Consider the following 25524-nt stretch of genomic DNA (forward strand, 5'->3'; position numbering starts at 1 on the left):
GGGTATATATCCAGAAAACAAGAAAACTCTAATTCGAAAAGATACACGCACCACAATGTTCACAGCAGCACTACTGATTACATAATAGCCAAGACAGGGAAGCAACCCAACAGATGACTGGCTTAAGAAGATGTGACATATACACACATACACATACAATGGAATATTACTCACCACACACACAAAACAAAATCACCATTTGCAGCAACATGGATGGATTTATGGAATCTTATGCTTAGTGAAATAAGTCAGATAGAGAAAGTGAAATAAGTCAGAGAAAGACAAATGCTATATGATATCACTTATTTGTGGAATCTAAAAAAATAACACAAATGAATCTATATACAAAACAGAAACACTCACAGATATAGAAAACAAACTTATGTTTACCAAAGGGGGAGGATGAAGGGGAAGGACAAATTACGAGTATGGGATTAACAGACACGAACTACTATACATAAAACAGATAAGCAACAAGGATTTACTGTACAGCATAGGGAATTATACCAAAATCTTGTAATAACCTATAATGGAATATAATATGCAAAACCCCCCAAATCACTATGCTGTACACGTAAAACTAACAAAATATTGTAAGTCAACAATACTTCAATTTAAAAGAAAAAAGAACTATATGGAACTTATATACTAAGATCTACCAAGATAGTATATAGGTCGACCAAGCAAAAACTGGACCATTGGGCTTCCCTGGAGGCGCAGTGGTTGAGAGCCCGCCTGCCAATGCAGGGCACACGGGTTTGTGCCCCGGTCCAGGAGGATCCCGCATGCCGTGGAGCGGCTGGGCCCGTGAGCCATGGCTGCTGAGCCTGCACATCTGGAGCCTGTGCTCCACAATGGGAGAGGCCACAACAGTGAGAGGCCCGCGTACCGCAAAAAGAAGAACAAAAAAAACTGGACCATTATTTAGTATAAAGATTTTTCAGAAAACATAACTTTATTAATGATAATGTTGCTTAAGCTAAAAAAAACTATCTGAAAATACTTTACCAAATAATCATATAATTTCCCTTTTTAATTGGTTGTGGGTACAATTTTATAACTAACATTATAACACAAAGCACCCTTGTTGCTAGCTTGCCTTGTTTTACAACAATTTTATGCTGATTTATATATTGATACAATACTAATAACTAATAAAATACAGTAAGTATTATGGTAAGATTATTGATTCTGAAATACTAGAAAGCTTCATATGATGAAATATCTTAGGTATTATCACTGAATTTTTAAAAACAGCATATTGCTTTTAAACTTTTAAAATCGTGTTTATTTAGCTTATTTTAAAAATATATAAATTCTAAAAATATATCATACCAAGAGTAACTGATAAGGACTTTTTACACCTTCCAGTTCCGCCTACATTCCCAAAACGCATCCCTGACACCAATGATATCACTGGGCATAGGGGTAGGGGGTTGGGGGCAGCCTCTGAGACAGTCACTGAGGAGGGACCACACCTCAATGTGAGTCAAGTTACAGTTAGAGCTTAGTCATAGAATAATATGTCTACCACAGGCATCTTTCCTTACATTTAAATTATTCTTCCATTTTTTCCCTAAAGCCTTTCTTTCCTCTATCTCTAGTTCCCGAATAAGCCCTCATCCTAAACACTCATTTATTTTGCTTTTTTTTCTCTCTTGTTCCACTGGTGTAACGTTAAGAGTTTATGTTCAGTAAACTATCTTCTGGAGAAGAAAAATCAAAACATGATCAAAGATAAGAATTTACCAAGTTTAAAATTTAAGACTCTAAAAACCTAAGTGGTTTAATCATCGGTTGCCCAAAAGCATTCTTTGTTTCTTTTCCAAGATGATGATGATTCTTCATAGATTTCCTAAAAAAGCAGAACCATAATAAGAATTTAAAGGAGAGCATTTTAATAAATGCAAATATATCTGAATAAATCAGGCGGATGAATATCACAACTATTTATATCTGCTCCTCTTTTAACAATCCAATGGCCATTTGCATAAGGCATTGAGAGCAAACAAACGAATAAACATGCTCCCTACACTCAAGGACCCAGTCGAGTAGGAGAAACGACAGACAAGAAGCCTTAACAAGACAAGGGGCAAACACAGAAAGGAATAAACAATTAATTCCACTTGGGATCATGACAGGAGACAGCCTGGGCAAGTTTATGTAGGGAAGATGGAAGGTCTTTCAACATTTTTTCTTTCCAGACACACCTACTACTTCCACATTTCTAAATATGCGTTTCCAAAGGCCGAAGGGATATTTCCATTAGCTTTGAAATTAAGAGACCACCATAAAGGTTCCTAAACAGGTCTGAGCTGCATGCTGGTGGCAAACACCCTGTAAGTGTGTGCCCTACCCACCTGCCCATCCCTTGCCTGTATCACAGATGATCTCAAAGCATGGGCTGAAACCAGAACCAGACTAGAATTCAGATAATTTTTGAACAGAAGGGGAATAAGAATATATCACTTTCTCTTCTCACTCTCTAGTCAGATTCTATTTCTGAAGGGGTAGAAATCCTAATTCAATTATCCTCTGAACACCTGTACACCCTCCCACCCTCTACAGACAGAGAAGTAAACAGAAAGCCCAGCCAGTTCTTGAAGCATCACAATGAGAGTATACCCCCAACTCCTACCCACTCCCTTATTTGGGGGACCTACCATCTCATCTACTTTGTCAGCTGGCTGTCCATTCTTTGCTCCAAGGCAAAGAATCTCTTCCAGCCAGGCTCACAATTCATTCTGGAATACTTTTCCTACCTTGCTCTCTCCAGGGTCTCATGGTCTATCAAAATTGTGGCAGCCTTGTTCACAGCAAAGCAACCAGATATCTGAGCTTCACTAAGACAGATTCCTTTCACATATCCTATCCTCTAATCCCTAAGTATCCCCTTATAACAATGGGTTTCAGTTTTTATCCAGAAAATATGGTCACTAAATTTCACAGGTGCTGGTTCAGAGTCCAATTTGCTCATCTCACCACTGGTCCTTCACTCTGGCCTTCTGCTCTACTGGGCAGTGAATCCATTCCTCAGCTTTGCTATCAGCCACAATGCTGTTGGGCAATGTGAGGCTCTTCAGTGTCACTACACTTTTCTGAGAATACAGAGTGATCCCACTGTTGAGGTTACTCCACCAGGGGAGAAATCAGGGAGCTGGGCCTTTTCATATCTTCAGAATGATCTATTTAAGCAGGGACTTGTTTGCTTTTATTGATGGGTTTGATGTATGGACGGAAAACAAGATAGAATTTCCTACTTAGGTTTTTAAATCCACTTACTATGCATTTTCTCCAAGGAGGCACTATCCCACTTTTCTTTTCCTAAAATGAAGGAGTTCTAGGAGAAGGCTCTTTTGCCTTGAGAAGTCTCTATTTTAGCCAGTGACTAAATAGCCATGCATTACTCCTGCTCTCCAAAGGAAAGACCCTCTAACTCAAGGGAATTCTAATATAAGGGATAATACTTCATATATGAGCCACTGGAACGTTCTAGACTAGGAATTCTAACTGTTACCACTTGTTGAGGTCTTCTCCAGGCCATGCATTCTTTGGGGCACATATTTTTCATGCTTAATAAATTTTGCAAAGGAGATTATTACATAAACATCCTATTTCCTAGAAAAAGAAAACAAGATCCTATAAAGTCAGGGAAGTACATACTCTGTATGTACTCTTCTTCCTTGTTCTTTAAAAATTCCTGAGAAAAATCATGTCCAAAGACAAAATTAGATATTTTCTTAACTTACCTTTTTCCATATGGGCACCTTGGCTTTTAAAGTATCAATGGCATAGCTCACAGCTTCGAGGGATGCAGTCCTATGGGCTGAGGACACAGCAATGATAATGCTTGCTTCTGACACTGGAACTAAGCTTTAACAAAATGAAGGAAAAAATTCATCATCTCCTCTGAAGCTACATGTTAAAAAATCTACTAGACATGTGAAAAAAAATAAAAATTCCAGTGAAGCATTCCTAGAACTAAATATCCAGTTCTGTTTTACCTAAACATCCCATTTAGTTAGAAAACAGTAATTCATCCCAGTTGCGTTTAGCAGGAGGTGCCAAGCTTGTGACTAATCTGTAAGCATGTATCCACTAAATTTACTGAATGGGCAACAACATGAAAAGTACCTCACTGATTCAACAAATATCTGATCAAACAAACAAGGCACAGTGCCAGGTAATGCCTAGAAATACAAACGAATCGCATGATAAATATAATGTAGAATTTAAAGTATTAAATAGCAATGAATAGTAAATAACAGAATTGATAACATTAATAAAATTATAGTTACCAATAACAAAGTAATTACTAATAGATGATAGATTTAGTCCCATTGCTGGGTTCTTTTCAAAGCCTGGAACTCCACTCTTCTTAGTGATACAAAACAGCAAACTAATCTAATGACCTTAAAAGGCTTTTACATCAAAAAAATCTCAGACTGTCATATAAACAGGGTACAGACTACAAAACAGTTCTGAAAAGGTCTCATGGCCTTTAGCACACATCAGCACAGGCTGTTGGGAACAGGGCCAAAGAATCTTGCACATTTGGACTTTGTTACAGCATCAGCCATGCTCCAAATGTTACAATGTAACAAGCAGCCTTAAAGGCACTGTCTGCCAGAATGATAAACAAACCTCCCTCTCAGGGTAACACAGGACGAAAATGAAAGATTCCAGAATCAGAATTAGTACAAAGGCGGAAAACGACTACACTTAAACTTTTAAACTGATAAAGGAAATCATACCCAAGCCGATGGAACACTGCTATGTGTTTGACTGGCCATTTCTGCCTAATGTCACTACAAATTTTTCTGACTTCATTTTCTGCCATTGGTAGATATGCTTCATACTCTAAGCTAATGACTTTTTTCCCTTCGAAGTTATTCCTTGTAGTTCCTAAAATTAAAAAAAAAAATCACAAAATAAGCTTTCTTCCTACAGTAGAAAAAGCACACTAATAGAATAAAAAACAATTAGAATTTGACCCTTAAAAGGAAAATATTATGTTCCCAGGATTATCAGAATTCTCTCTGCTAATAATGACTTTTAGTCTACTTTTTTTTTTGAATAGACAAGTAGCATACCAATTTGTCTAAAAATTACTTTGAAATTTTCTAAACACAAAAACTTGATTAGAAAATCAAGATAATCATCACAAAGATGAGGAAATAAAATGACACTGATTAGCCAGGTTTACTGAAAACATTCAAATGACAAACCAGTATATATTCCCTTTGTAACAATTAGAATTTGACCCTTAAAAGGAAAATATTATGTTCCCAGGATTATCAGAATTCTCTCTGCTAATAATGACTTTCAGTCTACTTTTTTTTTTGCCTTTAACATAGGTTAATTTGAAGATTACTAAAACAAAACAAGAACTAAAAAAATTTCTACTCACCACCATGGGTAATCTTGGCTAACTGCTCCATATCTTAAAATCCTCTTACTATTAACACTGAACATGAGAAACACCTGCTAATTTCTACTGTCTTGTATAGTCAATAGATGCTATGAAAATTACAACTCACCTACAAATAGGGATACTGCACCACAGAATGGAGAAATCACCAGCTGTGAGACTTCATCTACTGAAAGTTGCTCAGATGTGAATTTTATTATATCTTTCGATTTCTCTTCAACTTCATTTATATCTTTCCTGGAAATAAAATATTACCAAACCTTTACATTGGTACTAGAGTAAAAACACCGAACTTATAGGCTATGTTCCAATTTATATATTTTTTCTACATTAGATGCATTAGGAGGCATGATTTGATCTGAATGATAAAAATAAGCAAGTGTAGGGCTTCCCTGGTGGCGCAGTGGTTGAGAGTCTGCCTGCCGATGCAGGGGACACAGGTTCGTGCCCTGGTCAGGGAAGATCCCACATGCCGCAGAGCAGCTGGGCCCGTGAGCCATGGCCGCTGAGCCTGGGCGTCCGGAGCCTGTGCTCCACAACGGGAGAGGCCACAACAGTGAGAGGCCCGCGTACCGGAGAAAAAAAAAAAAGCAAGTGTAAAATTTCAGCAAAACTCAGTAATTTTACAAATATCCCTAACGAATCAAGCATGATATAAAAAGGAACTCACCACTAACATGATCACTTAAAATGCAATCTATTTCATTTGCCAACGTATTCCAAACTCTGGAATTGCTACTCTTATCTCCTGCATCCACACACACATCACCTCTAACCACTGGATTACCAAGCACCACACCCAGAACTGCCTTTTTCTTGACCCAAAAAAGGAGGGCAAACAGAATGATGACTCCACAGGAACTGGGTTCATTTCATAATCAGGCACAACCTCAGTTAAGTAACTGAGGAAATAAAGGAATTGACTGCACGCCTATTCACCAGATGCTGTCCAAGTCCTTTGCCATGCATTTCTCATTTCATTCATCAAGCATTTATTTCGTACTCACTAAGGGTCAGAGACTAAGCCCACACACTGGATACAGACCAGGGAACAAAAGGCCTGGCTCCGGTGCTCAGGGCACTTATGCTAGAGGAGGAACAAAGCAATAAATAGGAATTACAAATAGGGATAACTTATGGAAACAAACAGCGTTCTGAGACAGAGCATGGGGGCTGGGGAAGGTGTGTTTAAGATAAGAGGGCCATGCTACTGAAAAAAAGCCATTCAGATGTTACTGGATTCCAAGATGCTTCAACCTCCTGTACATGTCACCTGAGCTTCTTCCACTTCATCTTGCAATACGATACAGGTAACCCAAACACTGTCTGTGAACTTCAGACCACACTGAGCTCCCACAACTTGATTCTATAATAACATAGATTCTAAAACTGCATGTTACAAATCCTGTCAAACACACTCATATCATACACAATGCTGCTGAGTATCTTCCTAGTCTTCCCAAAGAACAGCTCTAACTATCACACACAAACACACACCTAAGGCAGCCCATTGTTTTCTGAATAAATTACAAACTCAAAAAAAAATAGTATTTTTCTATATCATGGTGGTGATATGGTGACCACAGTTTCCAAATAAAACTGAGATACATATCTAACGGAGAGTTATTTCCAAATAATAGGACTAAGAAAATCCAATCTCTATCAACATGCCAGGCAATTGGCTTTACAATATTTATTCTTCACTTCTGGGGCACTACCCTCCAGAAGAGTGGGGAAGAAATGGGCGAAAAACATAAATAAGCATCCTTGGCTTGTTCTTTTCTTTAATAAAACCAAAGTTTTGCCATCCAATATGATATTTACTTGATTTTGGAGAAAAACACTATCAAATTAAGAAAGTTTTCTTTCATTCCTAACTTATAAGAGTTTTCAATTAGAGATGATTATTAATTTCTACATTATTTATTTCTCAGTTGACAAATTAAGCCTCATTCTGTCTGCCTCTCCAGACTATACTAAGAAGTGTTCTTCAGTATGGAGAAGCCTTAAAAAACTAAAAATAGAACTACCATACAACCCAGCAATCCCACTACTGGGCATATACCCTTAGAAAACCATAATTCAAAAAGAGTCATGCACCACAATGTTCATTGCAGCTCTATTTACAATAGCCAGGACATGCAAGCAACCTAACCTGTCCATTGACAGATGAATGGATAAAGAAGATGTGGCACATATATACAATGGAATATTACTCAGCCATAAAAAAACGAAATTGAGTTATCTGTAGTGAGGTGGATGGACCTAGAGTCTGTCATACAGAGGGAAGTAAGTCAGAAAGAGAAAAACAAATACCATATGCTAAAACATATATATGGAATCTAAAAAAAAAAAAGTGGTTCTGAAGAACCTAAGGGCAGGACAGGAATAAAGACACAGACATACACAATGGACTCGAGGACATGGGGAGGGGGAAGTGTAAGCTGGGACAAAGTGAGAGAGTGGCATGGACATATATACACTACCAAATGTAAAATAGCTAGCTAGTGGGAAGCAGCCACATAGTACAGGGAGATGAGCTCGGTGCTTTGTGACCACCGAGAGGGGTGGGGTAGGGAGGGTGGGAGGGAGATGCAAGAGGGAGGAGATATGGGGATATATGTATACATAGAGCTGATTCATTTTGTTATAAAGCAGAAACTAAGACACCACTGTAAAGCAATTATACTCCAATAAAGATATTTAAAAAATAAACAAATAATAAAAATAATAATGGGTTAAATTTTTTAAAAAAACAGAAATGTTCTTACACATTATCCTACTCAGACGTGGCTTACTTTATTTGGAAAGATGGAAAGATGACACGGGTCCTAGACCCACTAGCAATATAACTATAATAATAAAGCTGTTTTTTATACCTGGAAAATGGTAAGCATTTTTCACGAAGAGTGATCTTTTTACTTTCCAGCTATGCAATTTTTCTACATTTCTCTGTGCCCAGGAGAGCTATTATCCAGTATTAATAAGCATATTTGTGGAAAAGTACACAGAGCCCAATAATAATCTGAGTTCAAATGTTGGCTCTGCCACTTATTAGCTATGTGATCTTAGACAAGTTTTTTAACTTCTCCCTCCTGCAAAATAGGAGTATTAAAACTCCAGTGTCTAGCGCTGTGCCCGACACAAAATCTCAATAAACCATGTTAAATCAATAGAATGAACAAATCAAGAGGACATTAAACTGCTTACAACCAACTGATGCAGAGATGATAGATATTTATAAGTCCATCTGCACCAATAAAGAGTTGCTGCTTTACCAAGAGTTGGTGCAGACAGCCTTACAAAGAGTATACAGTTAAAGGAAACCATATGTAAGTTATTATCTGTATGATCCTTCTCCACAAGATTGGCTAAGAAAAACCTATCTCACATACCCAGGTGGCTCAAAAGCACTATCCTCCACTAATGGGGGGGATAATGGCAATTTCATCTCCTGATTGAAGCAGGAGGAGCTGATCTCCAAGCTCGACATATTCTTGACGAACAGCAAATATCACCTGATTTCTGACGTCAGCCAATCTGAAGGGAAAAAAGTATAATTAGATGTATCAATGCTGTTAGACCCCAAATCTCCTCAGCTGCAATCAAAATTACATAAATATTACTTTATGAAGCATCATCTGCAAAATCACTAATTAAACTCATATTTTGCAGAGGAAGGATATATCCACTGAAGAACATACTTATTCACCACAAAGAATGCAGTAAACTGCTAACAACTCTTTACTGGATGTTGGGTGTCTTGGGGAATTAAAGAAACAAACAAAAAAACACTAGACTGGAGACAACATTCAGACCAGGTCAAAAAAAAAAATGACAATTTCTTAATCAGTACATGCCCTCCCCAGGAGCTTTCCATCTAAGCATACAAGTATATTAAGTATAGCACGAAAGGTTCCAAAACACCAGGTGCCTCTCAGCAGGTATAACGTTAAAGGTAAAGTAGGAAGAGGCCCCACTACGTTTCACTGATTATCAGGGAATTTTAAGAACTTAAAAAGATATGAAATCAAGAAGGAATAATTTTCTTTATGAACATACATTGTGGGCTGTCCTTTACACAGCACTAAGACTTCCAAGTTAAACATTCACACAATTTAAGTGACACTACTAATATACCTGGAACACGTTCAAATAGGCCACTTTTATATTTTGTTCCAAAAAACACTCATTGAGGTACGAACAACAGCAGTAAAATGATACATTTTCAAGAACCAGAAAAAAAATCAAATATTGTAAAAAATCAAATTCAGCAGCAGCTGTTTGCTATCTTTCATTTTTCTTTCAATCTTAAAAATTTATATTTTGAGTTCTCTAAAAAAGGGGCAGGACATAAAAGTTTAAAGCACACATTTTTAACAGGACACGTAACAATTTCATTTAACGTTACAAAAATGCAGAATCTACATTTTCAGTATTTTGTAAATTATAAAAGCAAATATAATCATGTCCCTTTCGGAGTATCACAGCTCACTGTGTTTTTTAAGTAAAATATCTTTAACCTTTATTAAGGAATTTTGCATTTTTAAATACTAGAACTTAAAGTTTTCAGAAAAAATACAACTAATGATCCTTTTGACATTAAACATGGAAATCTAAGTTAACTTTTTCCTTTTATCATTTACTCACACATTTTTAAATATTAAAAAGTGTTAATCATATACATTCTGCAAATTTTTAACTACCCAGGATGGCGCGTTTCTAACTCATTCCACAGCTGCAATGCTTTTATTTCTTGTGGCACAGAAATGGTCTCTGAGCGAATTCCTGTTATTTCAGCACTTTCTGCAAAATACAACACCTCCACCTGAAAAGAAAGAAAATGTTTTTAACAATGACAATCCATAGTCCTTTTCTGACTGTCCACGCTGGGTTTTGTTTTTCAAATGTATTACTTTAATCAAAGACACTTTTTATAAATTAGAAAAAATTAAAAGTGCCCATAAAAATTTCAGCATACCTACAAGTTCAAATTTTGAAAAATTTTTATGTTTTAAGTACAAGTCAGACTAATTTCCAGATGCTTTTTAGTTTTATAAATGTTATGTGTGCCACAACTAAAATCCTAACAATATCTTCTTAGAAACCATTAGGTTGGCCTTTAACATAAAATTCTAGCACCTTTTATACTTTAGCAGTGAACAAATGTCTGAGTCAAGAGATGAATTACACAAATAAATGACCAAATAAGTGAAAGACACGTCCTTCACGGTTGTCATATGACCTTTGAGTCCAGTCTACATTACACTGAACCCAGCTGTCCAGGATTAAGTTATGCAACACACAAACCCTGATATTTACAAAAGCAGATGGGTCTGAAATACAGGATAAACTTCTATTTCCTAGGACAAACCTATGCAGACAGCCTGGTATCTAAGCGATCCGACCAAGTAAAATAACCCACCTGTGACTGAGAGCAAATCATTCTCTACGAAATAATCAGAGGCCTGCAAATAATCAAGGGTTCGCAAACGCACAGATGGAGCACATTTCATCAAAGAATTCTTAGTTAAGGGCATTTCTTTCTATATTGAAAACCTGTCTTAGAAACGAACCATCTGAGAAGCAAGGGCAAATATCGCGGGTGCTTTAGAAACCAGCTGGTCTTCCAGGCCGTCACCTGCAGAACAAGAGTTCGCGGAATGGACTTGACTTTCGTTGGGGAGACCAGAGCAAAGCCTCCGAAGTCGGGAGGGCCTACCGCGGCGGTGGCGTCGCCGGGGTCTGGGCGAGCAGGACCGGGTCTGTGGAGGGGAAAGGCGAGGACAGACACAAGGCCGGAGAGCTTCCCCATTCTTACCTGGCACCGCGGCACCATCCCGCTAGCGAACCCTAGCCGGGTATCCTGCCGCGGAAGCCGAGGCGTCTGATCGACGCAGTACGCAGTACGCAGTGCGCAGCGCGCAGGCGCAACCTGCCGGCCCCCCTCCGCCCACATAGAGCATGCGCAGAGCTAACTCCTCCCCGCCGTTCTCCCCGCTTTGTTTGCGCAGCAGGCTCCTGGAACTTGGTGTTCACTCGCGTAGATAGGTCGCGGTGGTGGGCGAGAGCTGTAGGTGTCGCTAAACGGGAAAAGGGCTGACCACGCATGTCTTTAGCCTCAGCTGAGAGGCTGAAGTGTGGGAGAGCTGACCCCGGACTCTCCTGGACACCTGCCACCTCCGTTATAGAAGCTCGACTGTTTTCGCCGCTCAACTGCAGGGTTCTCTTTAACACTTTTTATCTACCAACCTTCTGCTTTATGATTACTGTTCCCTAAAGACTTAAAGCATTCAACGTATCTGAGCACTCGAACTGTATCACATTTACACTTTTCCTGTTTACTACCTGCTTAGTAATTTGTCCACACACCATCTAAAACAGCGGTCCCCAACCTTTTCGGCACCAGGGACCAGTTTTGTAGAAGACAATTTTTCCATGGAAGGGGGGGGCGGTGGTTTCAGGATGATTCAAGTGCATTGCATTCATTGTGCACTTTATTTCTACTATTGTTACATTGTAATATATAATGAAATAATTATACAACTCACCATAATGCAAAATCAGTGGGAGTCCTGAGCTTGTTTTCCTGCAACTAGATGGTCCCATCTGGGGGTGATGGGAGACAGTGACACCCCAAGTGTGTTGCTAATGTACAGTCTCCTCCGTGATCTCGTTTTGGTTGCTGTCACTGCAGAAAACCCTGCTTCACAAAGACAGGATGTTGGAAATGCAAGCAGGCTTTTCAGTGCTTTTGTGGCAATCTCAGGATATTCCGCCTTGACTTTAATCCAGAACGTATGGAGATTTGAAGTTATCTCAAACATAATTTTAAGGGCACCGTCATTTGTGATCTCAAGCAGCTGATCCTCTTCTAGCACGGACAAAGTTGATTCACCTGGCTTATCACAAATGGGTCTCAGATCCATTCCTTCCCAGTTCAGGGGTCTTTTGTGGTTGGGAAGTAATGCTCAAACTCTTTTGAAAGCTGAGAGAAGTGATCATGCACCAGCTAGAAGAAAGAAGGCCCTGGTTCAGTCTCTCAAAATCTCTGCTAATGTTTGAAACATGTCAAAAATCCCAATGTTCACTCATCGCCCCCATAATTCCAGTTTGGCTTTGAATGCAGCCACGTTATATGCTGACTTGAACACAGCTGTTGTTCTCCCCTGAAGTGACAGGTTGAGTTTGTTGAGCAGGTTGAATGTGTCACACAAGTAAGCAAGTTTTGCGACCCATCTGTGTCACTGAAATGTGCTGCCAGGGGTGACTGTTTTTCTAAAAGAAATCTCTGGAGTGGCTCTCGTAACTCAGAAACTCTGGCCAGTGATCTACCTTTAGAAAGCCATCTCACTTCTGTGTATAAGAGAAGACGTGTGTGCTCTGCGTCCATTGCCTCACAGAGCTGCGCGAACAGACGTGAGTTAAGGGCACGTACTTTAATGTGGTTGATAATTTTAATCACATCCTGCAAAATGTTATTAAGTTCAGGTAACATTTTCCAGCTAGCCAGCATTTCTCTATGGATGACACAGTGCACAGACTCACATTCAGAAGCGACCTCTTTGACCCGAGTAGTGAAACCAGAAGGCCGTGAAGTCATGGCAGCAGCTCTGTCCATGCATATACTGAAACAAAATGATCAATTCAGTTTTCCTGATATGTAATCATTCAAAGACTTGAATAGTTCTGCAGCTGTGGTGTTGGTTGGCAACAAAAGTGCACATAACATATCCTCATGCACATCCTCCTGAAAAATAGATTACACAAAAACAAGCATTGTTGCCTTGTTGTCAACATCAGTAGACTTGTCAACTTGGATTGTGGACCACGTGACTCATGAATCCTCTCTAACAATTGTGCCTCAATATCCTCTGTTATTTCATCAATTCGTCTAGTTACGGTGCTAGCCAGAAGAGGAACACATGCCACCTTTTGAACTGCAGCCTCTCCTAAAAGTTCACGACAAATGTCCGTAGCAGCAGCAGGATCAATTCTTCACCGATAGTAAAGGGCTTCTTAGCTTTAGCAATGTGGTTAGCCATTAAGAATGATGCTCTCAGGGCAGACACATTTGATGAAGTGGTGACCTTCAGTAATTGCTTCTGTTCTTCGTGTTCACGCTTTTTTCTTTTGAAGAACTCCAAAGCCTTGTCTTTTAATGCAGGATGCTTGACCTCCATGTGGTGAAGCAGTTTTGAAGGTTTCATGGCTTTGTTGGATAGCCGGTTGCCACATATTATACAAAGCTGGCTTGGAGAATGTGAATCACCTGTGGCAATGAACCTGTAATTTAAGTAGGACTCTTGGTATTTTCTCTTAAACGCAGCTTTCTTTTTGTTGGCCGTCTTAGGGTCTTCTGCTGTCTCATCATTGGGTCTTTCCCCCTTTCCAAAGAAGCTCTCCAGTGATGTTTGTTTTTTACACATTTTGGGTAGGATTAGCTTGTGGGCTTACCAAAACCGTGACTGAGACAAGTGTGCAGTGCCGGAAAGAGGCACAGATGGAAGTGGTAAATAAAATAATGGGTGGGGGCCTCCCTGGTGGCACAGTGGTTGAGAGTCCGCCTGCCGATGCAGGGGATACGGGTTCGTGCCCCGGTCCGGGAGGATCCCATATGCCGCGGAGCGGCTGGGCCCGTGAGCCATGGCCGCTGAGCCTGCGCATCCAGAGCCTGTGCTCCGCAACGGGAGAGGCCACAACAGTGAGAGGCCCGCGTACTGCAAAATAATAATAATAATAATAATAATAATGATAATAATAATAATGGGTGGGCCAAGCGCAGGCTAAAATAAGTGTCGGATTATGACTTAAAGCCTGCCACCAGGTGCAGCTTAATTGTCGTCACTTGCCACTCACTGATAGGGTTTTGATGTGTCTGCAAGCAGTTGATTTATTATGGTCTCTGTGCAGTCAAACCTCTCTACTAATGATAATCTGTATTTGCAGCCGCTCCCCAGCACTAGCATCACTGCCTCAGCTCCACCTCAGATCATCAGGTGTTAGATTCTCATAAGGAGCTCGCAACCTAGATCCCTCACATGTGCAGTTCACAGTAGGATTTGCGCTCCTATGAATCTAATTCTGCCACTCATCTGACAGGAGGCGGAGGTCAGGCAGTAATGCGAGTGATGGGGAGCGGCTGTAAATACACATGAAGCTTTGCTCTCTCAGCTCGCCCGCTGCTCACCTCCTGCTGTGCGGCCCGGTTCCTAACAGGCCACGGACCAGTACCAGTCCATGGTCCAGGGGTTGGGGACTCCTGATCTAAAATCTCCAACATTTTACCAACATAAACTCTTTTAAATTGCATAGTTATGTGGGTATAAACTAGGCGGCCCTCCCCTTGGAGCTCACAGTCCTGGATGTGAGACAGTCATAAACCAGTGATGGTAGATCAGTGCACCAAATGTAATACTAGGGGTACATGTTACATTTCATAGGGGTGGAAGGGGAGAGTGGCCGGTCACCTGAGGAGTGTGCTCTGGAAGTCCTCATGGAGGAGAGAGTTGCTTGAGCTAAATCTGCTGGAAAGAGCAGCAGCAAACAGCAGGGTGGAGGGTAGGGATGAGGGAATTTTACTAGCCTGTGCCAAGCCAGAAGGATATTAAAACAGCATAATGAGGTCACAGAAGGGCAAAAAGTTGGCAAGGTGGGCATGCCCCCTGCAAGGAAGTAGTGGGAAATGAGGCTGGAGATATCAAGTAGTAGCCCACAGCAGAAGAAATTGACAAGGACTAACACCAATGAATATTCTGGCAAAGTTGCTAAACGTCAAGGATAAAGAATTTTATTCCCATCCAGATAGAAAAACAGGGGAATGATGACAACGAACTTAGACTTGCCTGAAACATGTGATGCCAGAAGATGGTGGTGTGCAATATTTTATAAAGTCTGAAAGCAAAAGCATGACCCAAATTATTACATACAGCCAAGCTGGTGTTGACAAAGGGCAAACTGATACTCCTAAACCCACAAAAACTCAAAAATACAATAACCAAGAGCTCTTTTTAAAAAATTTCCTTCAGCAAAAATCCAGTCAATCAAGAGGGTAATCAAACTTTAAAACTCAGTGATAAGGAAGTTAATGGTTAAAAAAAAAAAAAACTGGAGGTGAGATTTTAATCCCTTTAAATATAAAACAAAAACAATTGTGGGATTATGGTTATGGAATAAAATGTAAGTGACATCACAATATTAAAAAAAAAAAGAAACTGCCCCAAATTGGAACATTTAGTTAACAAAACATTGGTTCAAGCCTCTTAATAGTTCTCACAGTCTTGTTAAGTTTAGAAGGGTATTTTAGGGGTGACTATGTCTTGTGAGTAGATAATCTGATGATTATTAATTCCTTCAGTTTCACTTCAGTTATTTTGTTGTAAATAAAATAAACTAAAAATAAAAATAAAAGTGAAATTAGAGAAAATCTGAAAAGAAGAATAGTATATAGTATAATTGCATTACATATATATTATATATATATAACTTTAACACCCAAAGAAAAGGGATGGAATAACATTCACCAAATAACAACAGTTACTGTATCTGGGTGGTAGAATTGTGGATAATATAAAAAATTCTTTTGCTTCCTCTTGTAAATTTGTGTTGCTTGATTTTTAAAATATATTGAGACCACCATTACCCTGACACCAAAACCAGAGAAAGATGTCACAAAAAAAGAAAACTACAGACCAAAATCACTGATGAACATAGATGCAAAAATCCTCAACAAAATACTAGCAAACAGAATCCAACAGCATATTAAAAGGATCATATACCATGATCAAGTAGGGTTTATCCCAGAAATGCAAGGATTCTTCAATATATGCAAATCAATCAATGTGATACACCATATTAACAAATTGAAGGATAAAAAACATACTAGAATCTCAGTAGATGCAGAAAAAGCTTTCAACAAAATTCAACACTCCAAAAAGTAGGCATAGAGGGAACCTACTTCAACATAAAAAAGGCCATTATATGACAAACCCAAAGCCAACATTGTTCCCAATGGTGAAAAACTGAAACCATTTCCACTAAGATCAGGAACAAGACAAGGCTGCCCACTCTCACCACTACTATTCAACATAGTTTTGGAAGTTTTAGCCAAAGCAATCAGAGAAGAAAAAGAAATTAAAGGAATCCAAATCAGAAAAGAAGAAGTAAAACTGTCACTCTTTGCAGATGACATGATACTATACATAGAGAATCCTAAAGATGCTACCAGAAAACTACTAGAGCTAATCAATGAATTTGGTAAAGTAGCAGGATACAAAATTAATGCACAGAAATCTCTGGCATTCCTATACACTAATGATGAAAAATCTGAAAGAGAAATTAAGGAAACACTCCCATTTACCATTGCAACAAAAAGAATAAAATACCTAGGAATAAACCTACCTAAGGAGACCAAAGACCTGTATGCAGAAAACTATAAAAACACTGATGAAAGAAATTAAAGACGATACAAACAGATGGAGAGAAATACCATGTTCTTGGATTGGAAGAATCAACATTGTGAAAATGACTACACTACCTAAAGCAATCTACAGATTCAATGCAATCCCTATCAAACTACCAATGGCATTTTTCACAGAGCTAGAACAAAAAAATTCACAATTTATATGGAAACACAGAAGACCCCGAATAGCCAAAGCAACACTGAGAAAGAAAAACGGAGCTGGAGGAAGCAAGCTCCCTGACTTCAGACTATACTACAAAGCTACAGTAATCAAGACAGTATGGTACTGGCACAAAACCAGAAAGATAGATCAATGGAACAGGATAGAAAGCCCAGAGATAAACCCACACACATATGATCACCTTATCTTTGAGAAAGGAGGCAAGAATATACAGTGGAGAAAAGACAGCCTCTTCAATAAGTGGTGCTGGGAAAACTGGACAGCTACATGTAAAAGAATGAAATTAGAACACTCCCTAACACCATCCACAAAAATAAACTCAAAATGGATTAGAGACATAAAAGTAAGGCCAGAAACTATAAAACTCTTAGAGGAAAACACAGGCAGAACACTCTTTGACATAAATCACAGCAAGATCCTTTTTGACCCACCTCCTAGACAAATGGAAATAAAAACAAAAATAAACAAATGGGACCTAATGAAACTTCAAAGCTTTTGCACAGCAAAGGAAACCATAAACAAGACGAAAAGACAGCCCTCAGAATGGGAGAAAATATTTGCAAATGAATCAACTGACAAAGGATTAATCTCCAAAATATACAAGCAGCTCATGCAGCTCAATACCAAAAAAACAAACAACCCAATCCAAAAATGGGCAGAAGACCTAAATGGACATTTCTACAAAGAAGATATACAGATTGCCAACAAACACATGAAAGGATGCTCAACACAACTAATCATTAGAGAAATGCAAATCAAAACTACAATGAGGTATCACCTCACACCATTCAGAATGGCCATCATCAAGAAATCTACAAACAATAAATGCTGGAGAGGGTGTGGAGAAAAGGGAACCGTCTTGCACCATTGGTGGGAATCTAAATTGATAGAGCCACTATGGAGAACAATATGGAGGTTCCTTAAAAAACTACAAATAGAACTACCATATGACCCAGCAATCCCACTACTGGGCATATACCCTGAGAAAACCATAATTCAAAGAGCCATGTACCACAATGTTCATTGCAGCACTATTTACAATAGCCAGGACATGGAAATGCCAGGACATGGGAATACCCTAAGTGTCCATCGACAGATGAATGGATAAAGAAGATGTGGCACATATATGCAATGGAATATTACTCAGCCATAAAAAGAAACACAATTATTTGTAGTGAGGTGGATGGACCTAGAGTTTGTCATACAGAGTGAAGTAAGTCAGAAAGAGAAAACCAAATACTGTATGCTAACAAATATATATGGAATCTAAAAGAAAAAACAAAATGGTTCTGACGAACCTAGGGGCAGGTCAGAAATAAAGATGCAGACATGGAAAATGGAGCTGAGGACACGGGGAGGGGGAAGGGTAAGCTGGGACAAAGTGAGAGAGTGGCATGGACATATGTACACTACCAAATGTAAAATAGATAGCTAGTGGGAAGTAGCCACATAGCACAGGGAGATCAGCTCGGTGCTTTGTGACCAACTAGAGGGGTGGGATAGGGAGGGTGGGAGGGAGGCTCAAGAGGGCGGGGATATGGGGATATATGTGTACGTATAGCTGACTCACTTTGTTATACAGCAGAAACTAACACAACATTTATAGCAATTATACTCCAATAAAGATGTTTAAAAAAGTAATATGTTTATTCTATAAATATTTATTGAGTGTTTATTGTTATTTAAGCACTGGGGATACACTGTGAACTATAAAAATAAGGTCCTTGCATCACAGAGCTTGCTTTCTAGTTAGAAAGACAGACTATATGCAAGAAAACAAATAAGGGTAGTTTATGATGAGTGATATGAAGGAAATGAGAAGGGGAGGAGCAGGGTGCACATTCGTTAGGCTCAGGAGGGAATGAACACTGAGCTGAGCTGAGACCTGAAGCAGCAGCGGAGCCAGCCTGTGCCGTGCTGGGGGAAGAGCATTCTGGACAGAGGCAACCTGGCTTTGGGGTAGGAAAAGACTCAGCACATTTGAAGAATAGAAGAGAGGCTAGTGTGTCTGAAATATAAGGGAGAGAGCCTGGTGGGATGATTTTTAAGAAATTAAAGGGAATCTGAACATATAGATCCTGGGAGGTCCTGAAAGCCAGTTTGGATTTTATTCCACTTTCATTAGCAAGACACACACACACACACACACACACACACACACACACACTTTTTCAGATATGACTGCATCTGCTTGGAGCCATTTGTGAGGAGCCTGAGCTCAAACAGTTCTGAAAAGGAAGCTAACAAAGCCTCATCCCTGGACACTTCACTTATGAAAAATAATAAATTCCTTATTTTGCTCAAATATCTTCTGTCATCATTTTAAGCTATTAAATGGTATCTAGCCCCAGGTTCCTTGTCATATGTTTGGGCCCATTATCAGGAACTCTCCATGAAATGCTACTTAGCTTCAGTGACTTTAAACAAGTTGAAACCTGTATGCTATGTTAAAAAATAGAGAAATAGATTTTCAAATCTCAGTCCACATTTACCTTTTTATTAAGTGTAGCAGAATTTATAGAAAGTGAAAATATCTCTCTGTGAGGAAGTTTGAACTGTGTGGTAGGAGATCTGTAGACATTTGACTCATATCTTTAAGATATTTTTGGTGGTATTTGAATTTCTCATTAAAAATAGATGATGCAGTAGTTATTGTGTAGATTATTAGTTCAACACAAACCCATCTGGAATTGCTCATTTTAACAAATCACCCAATATTTCAAGCTCCTTTCTATATATCTGGCTTGTAAAGACAGATTGTAGCATCTACTAACAGCCTAGCAGAGAGCCTTGCACCTTGTAGGTGTACACAAAAATTGTTGATTAGGCTTTGTGATTGGATAGAATTATTTACAAAATATCACATTCTACTCGTGTAATTTTATTCACTGGTCAGAAACATAAAACCCAGCATAAAACTATATGTATTTGTTAGTTTTATTGAAGGAAATGAAAATCAAAAGAAACACTCCCCCTTGTGGTTAATTATTCCAATTGCAAATCCTTCACCTTACAAGTGGAAAGAAATTAGATACAAGAGCTTTTTGCAAATATGTTCTTTACAGACCATATTCTAAAACCAATATAGAATCTCCCAGTTTCAGATGGTAGAGGAAAACCAGATCTCAAAGTTTCATTACTGTAAAATCTAGACATACACAACAAATTGGTTAAAAAACAGAGAAAAATGCCCCCAACAAGGGTTGATAACCAATGAAAAGCAAAGCTCCCTTAAGGAGTGCGGTATGGGCTCTAGGAAAGCTCCTAGCACTCACTTTCTGGAGTCATTAAGAGAGGGGGCTGAGGGAAACAAAAACCTGAAAAACATTACCAAAGGGGATTTGGTGAAGCAGAAACCTATAGAATTGGAAGACCCACGCCCTCAAAAATAAAAAAGAGATCTGAGGCAGTTGCAGGTGCAGGGAGAGGCTGAGCCCAGATTCCTTGGTGGGCAGGCCAGGAAAAGTCTTCCTCGTTTTAAAGGTGCTCAAGAAGGGAGCCAATTCACTTTTCACACACCTGTCAGCAGTATGAGAGTAGAAATGACTGACGCCTGAATACCCGGCAACAGCACAAACGGGGCTGTGTTTCCTTAAAAGTAACAAAAGTTCCAGAGGCCCAAATCCAGCTAGAGGTTGAGGATGACCTGAAGCCCAAGTTTATCCCTAGATGTAAAGAGGACACCCCTGGCATTATGAAGTAAACCTGGCTGAAGACCTTTAATAAAGCCCAAGAAGAGAGAACAGAGCCTGTTCTGGCCGGTGAAGACTGCAGGCAGGCCTAGCTGAGAAAAATCTCTTCCAACCCTAACTGCCACCCCACCCCATGCCCTCAGGCTACACATAATTTTTCCTTCTCTGTACCTCAGGGGTCGACAAACTTCTTCTGTAAAGAGCCAGACAGTAAATATTTAGACATCCCAACCATATGATCTCCATCATAGCTGCTCAACTCTGTTGTCGTGCCTTGAAAGCAGCCAGTGATAATATGTAAGTGGATGAGTAGGGCTTGTTTCAATAAAATGATTTGTAAAAACTGGAGATGGGCCACTTTGTTCCTCAGGCCATATTTGCTGATCCTTGCAGTGTCACTTTTAAAGTAAGGAAAAAAGAATGGAGTGAAAGAGAATTCAGCCACATTAAGCAGCTCTCTACAGGCACTAGATAGAAAGGGCTAAGGTCCTTGAGGGAAGGAAAGGACATGTGGCGAGCCTCACTTTCATTCCAGCTTTCTCTTTGAGGGTGTTTTCCAAACCCTGGCACAAGGAAGTAGAGCTCAAGAAGAGAGCAGGCAGATCGAAAATAAAACACTAACTAGAAGAAACCTGGTGTGACTATATTCACATAGAACAAAATATAAGGAAAGAAGTGTAAGAACTGAAGGATAATACATCATAATGAAAAGGTCAATTCAAGAAGAAGGTACAACAGCCCTAAATTAGTATATATCATGGCTTCAAAATACATAAAACAAATATTGACAGAATTAAAGAAAAGGTAGATAAATCCACAATCATAGTTGAGGATATTAACCCACATCTATGAACACAAGTCTAACAACTGATAAACAAACGAGCAGACAGAAATCAGTAAGCATATAGAAGATTTGGATACAAGTTAATCAATTTGATCTCATTAACATACAGAACACTATATCCAACCTAATTCTAGGTTGATAGTTATTTTTCTTTAGGTACTTTAAAGACATTTCTCTACAGCGTCTTGTTTTTATTTTTGCTTGTTACTTTACCTTTCTTCCTCTTTACCTAATGTTTTTTTTTTTTTTTTTTTTTTTTTTTGCCTCTGTCTGCTTTTTAGTTTTCTCTGCTTTAGTGTCCTGAGAACTGTTGTTTCATGTGTTTTGTCCTGTTTTTTAGCTGTTTCAATTGGAAGGATAAATCTTGCCCATGTTTATCTTAACCAGAAGAAGAGGGTTTTTCCATAGCATTTTGGAATAAAAGCCAGAGAGGTATCAATAAATTCCAGTTTGTTTCTTGGGGCATGAGAGTCTGGCTGCCTGGAGTTCTGTGCATACAGAGGGTGTGGTGGCTGGGAATTCAGGGGTCAACTTTCTAAGTATATATTTTAATTTAAAACTCTAGTTTTCCTCTGTGTTCTCATTCCCACACACCATTTTCTCCAGCTCCAGGTTTCAGACGCCCAATCTAAACCTCCTCAGCTGTATCTTTCTCACTTTTCTTTACATTTGCATGCACTCAGCCTGCCATACTGACAAGGCCTTGCCTTTATATTTTTAATGCTGGTCAATTCTTTTAGCACTCTATATATTTTTACTCAGGGAATCAATCAAATTATTTAGCAGAGTTCTAAAAAAAGCAAAGCAATCTAATGCTTAGTTAACGTTATACAAGTCCAGACTTCATCACGTTTCACTTAGCTTCAGGAGTCCATTTAATCATTTTACATATCTTATGCACTTTTATACACATTTTATGCACATTTCAATTACATGCATTTGAAGTCATCCAACTAAAAGACAGTAATAAAGTTTCACTCTGTAAAATATTTGAAATAATAATAATATAAATGAAAATCAATTAATGAAAATCAATTAATTATCAAAATGAATTAATTAAAATCAGTCCAAGATTGCTACTCTTAGAATTGGCTCTGAGTGCATGCGATTTTTGCTTTTGCCACATGATGGCATCACTTTAGCTAATAATTACAAATATCATTCTCCAAAAGATTTTTGCCTTAAATTATGCATCTTCTGAATGCTACTATCTTCGTAAATTATCCTTTTGTATATATAAACTGTGATCGCGCAGTTTGTAGGCCTGACCAATCCAACAGTTTGACTTTGAACTATAGAATAGTCAGGGCTAATCTATCAAGGTTCTCCACAGATCCTTCACTGTGGGGACCTGAAGCTGTTGTTTCCTAAAAGTTTTTGCTGTCAAGTTTAGAGATGTCCTTATGAAAAGCCCAGTGAGTTATACAGATTACAGTGCCCTGCTCTTATCGATATATAATTAAGTCAGATAAGAGTGCTTACTGTGTGCATCCAAATGCTGAGAGATTAAAATGTGTCCCGATCAATAATCAAAGATAAAATATTAGGGAAGATGGAGATAGTCCCCTAATTCATAAGGTAAGCTTATCAGGGATAATCAATGAACACAATTTAATTATATACAGGAAACACTTTAGTGTGCTTTCTCCATGCTTGTGGGGCCTTAAACATCAAGGACCCTTTCTGGCTACGGCTCCACCTTTTGTATTGTTTCTGTCCCTTAATGAGAATACCTAGCATTTTTTGAGAGCCTTCTACATACCATGCTCTGTGCTTCACATTTTCTTATGCTATTTAATTCTTACTGCAACTCTGTGAGGTAAGCATAATAATTCTTATATCAATAGATGAAGGAAGCTCAGATATTTGTCTGGGGTCATTCGTCTAGTAAATAACAGAACCAGGGTTTGAATCCGGCTCCTCTGTGCTCCCAAACCCACACATTACCTTCACTCAGGATGCTTAATGCTTGCCTTGAATATGTGACCCTACAGCTTCTACCATTTCCCTATCTTAACTGGCATCCACCAGTTATTATGTTTGACAGTTTTCTGCTAAAGATAACTTATATATTCCATAATTATTTACAACTGTTTAAAAATAATGGTGAAAGGGCATCATATGTCTATTCTGCTCCAGTGCCCTGATTAATGTGCACTTTGAATGGCCCTGTGGAGGTTCCAAGAGTTTACTTGATAGAGTAATTCCAGAGGGACATACAGACCTGCAATGAGTGGGTTCAAATCTGCAGGTTAGTCCATTCAGCAGGGCTGGACATCACATTACACAGAGGAGCTTTAGAATCTCAGAGTTCGAAGGGATGACGAAGATCACTGAGTCCAAATAACTGACCTTGAATGCACTCTGCTGTGCGCCTACCAAGCAGTTGGCCACCCACTCCTTGAATACCCTGAATACCAGAGAATTCTGTAGCCCAAGGATTACTTTCAGTCTTTATATTCTGACATATAGCAGGGATAGCCAGCTGCTAAGGAGATGGAAGTGGCCATGGCAGCTAAAGCTGGTAGAGGATTTCCCACTTGATCGAAACTGGCTCAGGTGCTGGGTCAAAACCTATCTCTGGAGGAGGGCCATCAAGAGAAGTTTTGGCAGGGCAGATGCTGGACAGAAGTTTAAAGCTTGTGAAAAGTATTTTTATTTTAATGTACCTATCAGGTTCAACTTTTTGTTTGTTTGTTTGTTTGTTTGTTTTTCGGTACGCGGGCCTCTCACTGCTGTGGCTTCTCCCATTGCGGAGCACAGGCTCCGGACGCGCAAGCTCAGCGGCCATGGCTCACGGGCCCAGCCGCTCCACAGCATGTGGGATCCTCCCAGACCGGGGCACGAACCCGCGTCCCCTGCATTGGCAGGCGGACTCTGAACCACTGCACCACCAGAGAAGCCCTCAGGTTCAACTTTTTGAGGTGAAATATAAATGTACATAAACCAGGTCTGATTAAGGTTCTTAGAAAAGTTGAATCAGATGACAGATCAAAATCTACTTAAGAAAAAAACAGTCATAATGTAAATCTGCAAAGACCATCATTATGCTACATATTAAAATCTCCTCCTGGACTTCGTGTATAAACAAAACTATATGATTAATTTGAAGTCATCAAAAGTGCCTGGAAAAAACACATCTATGACAGGTATGCCTTAATAATTGTGTTGATTTTCCTTTCTAACTAAACACCTAAAATAATAATAGCTAAAATAATAATTTCCACAAGAGGGCGCCAATAGCTATCTTAATCTCAACAAACGGGAGCTCAGTTTTGGAATACAAAACGGGCTGTCACATTTTATATTTACGTAGTCACACCATATATTTCAACGTAATTCGCATATTTTACTTGGGAAATTATCTCCACTGTTGCTGTCTCTCAAAAAAATAACATTTTACTTTTCAGAAAGGTGCAGTTCCTAGGTGATATTAAAAAAATGTTCTCTCACGTTTAATTCCAGTATTGTTTAATTCTTTAAGATAAATACAAAATGCATTTTACAATTGAATTCATGTTATTAATATTTTTACAATTCCCTTAAAATATGAAATTTGGGCAAGCTTGCTTTGCTTTAAATGACAAAACAAAAATGCCTCAATTTTCCCCATTTTATGGACAAATCTAAGAGAAGGTCTGGGCAATGTCTAGGGGTGTTGCTAAATTCATAGGTGACTCAAAATTTGGCAGATTTCTCCAAAGCGCCCTATGTTGCTCTTTGGAAATGATTAATGAATCTCTGGTAGTTACTCCTAGCATAAACTTCCTAGTTCACTCACACACACACACACACACACACACACAACTGATGCTTAAGACATTTCATATACTTAGTTTTCCCCCACCCTCCATCTTTCACATTGAGTCCTCCACTTGCTGCATGCAAAGAATACAGGAAAATTGACAGGAAAAT

At 39.0% G+C, this 25524-nt stretch overlaps 1 protein-coding gene across 1 annotated transcript; it reads right to left on the bottom strand.

Moving 5' to 3' along the window:
• Positions 1 to 920: 920 nt before the first annotated feature.
• Positions 921 to 10251, bottom strand: MOCS2 (molybdenum cofactor synthesis 2). Its single transcript, XM_081231274.1, has 6 exons — positions 10138 to 10251; positions 8827 to 8971; positions 5541 to 5668; positions 4755 to 4905; positions 3750 to 3873; positions 921 to 1855 (listed from the first exon to the last, which is right to left on the bottom strand). The coding sequence occupies exons 2-6, from the start codon at positions 8922 to 8924 to the stop codon at positions 1787 to 1789; spliced, it is 570 nt and encodes a 189-aa protein (XP_081087400.1). The 5' UTR covers positions 8925 to 8971; positions 10138 to 10251; the 3' UTR covers positions 921 to 1786.
• Positions 10252 to 25524: the final 15273 nt, after the last annotated feature.

Source organism: Mesoplodon bidens, assembly GCF_964165515.1.
Source record: "Mesoplodon bidens genome assembly, chromosome: 4".
NCBI classification, from domain to species: Eukaryota; Metazoa; Chordata; class Mammalia; order Artiodactyla; family Ziphiidae; genus Mesoplodon; species Mesoplodon bidens.

Coding starts and splice junctions, on each gene's coding strand:
- MOCS2 (XM_081231274.1), bottom strand. CDS start 8,924: ATGTCGAGCTTGGAGATCAGCTCCTCCTGCTTCAATCAGGAGATGAAA. Junction 4,906..5,540: donor TGCAGTATCCCTATTTGTAG/GTGAGTTGTAAT, acceptor TTTTAATTTTAG/GAACTACAAGGAATAACTTC. Junction 3,874..4,754: donor GCAGTGTTCCATCGGCTTGG/GTATGATTTCCT, acceptor ATTTTGTTAAAG/CTTAGTTCCAGTGTCAGAAG.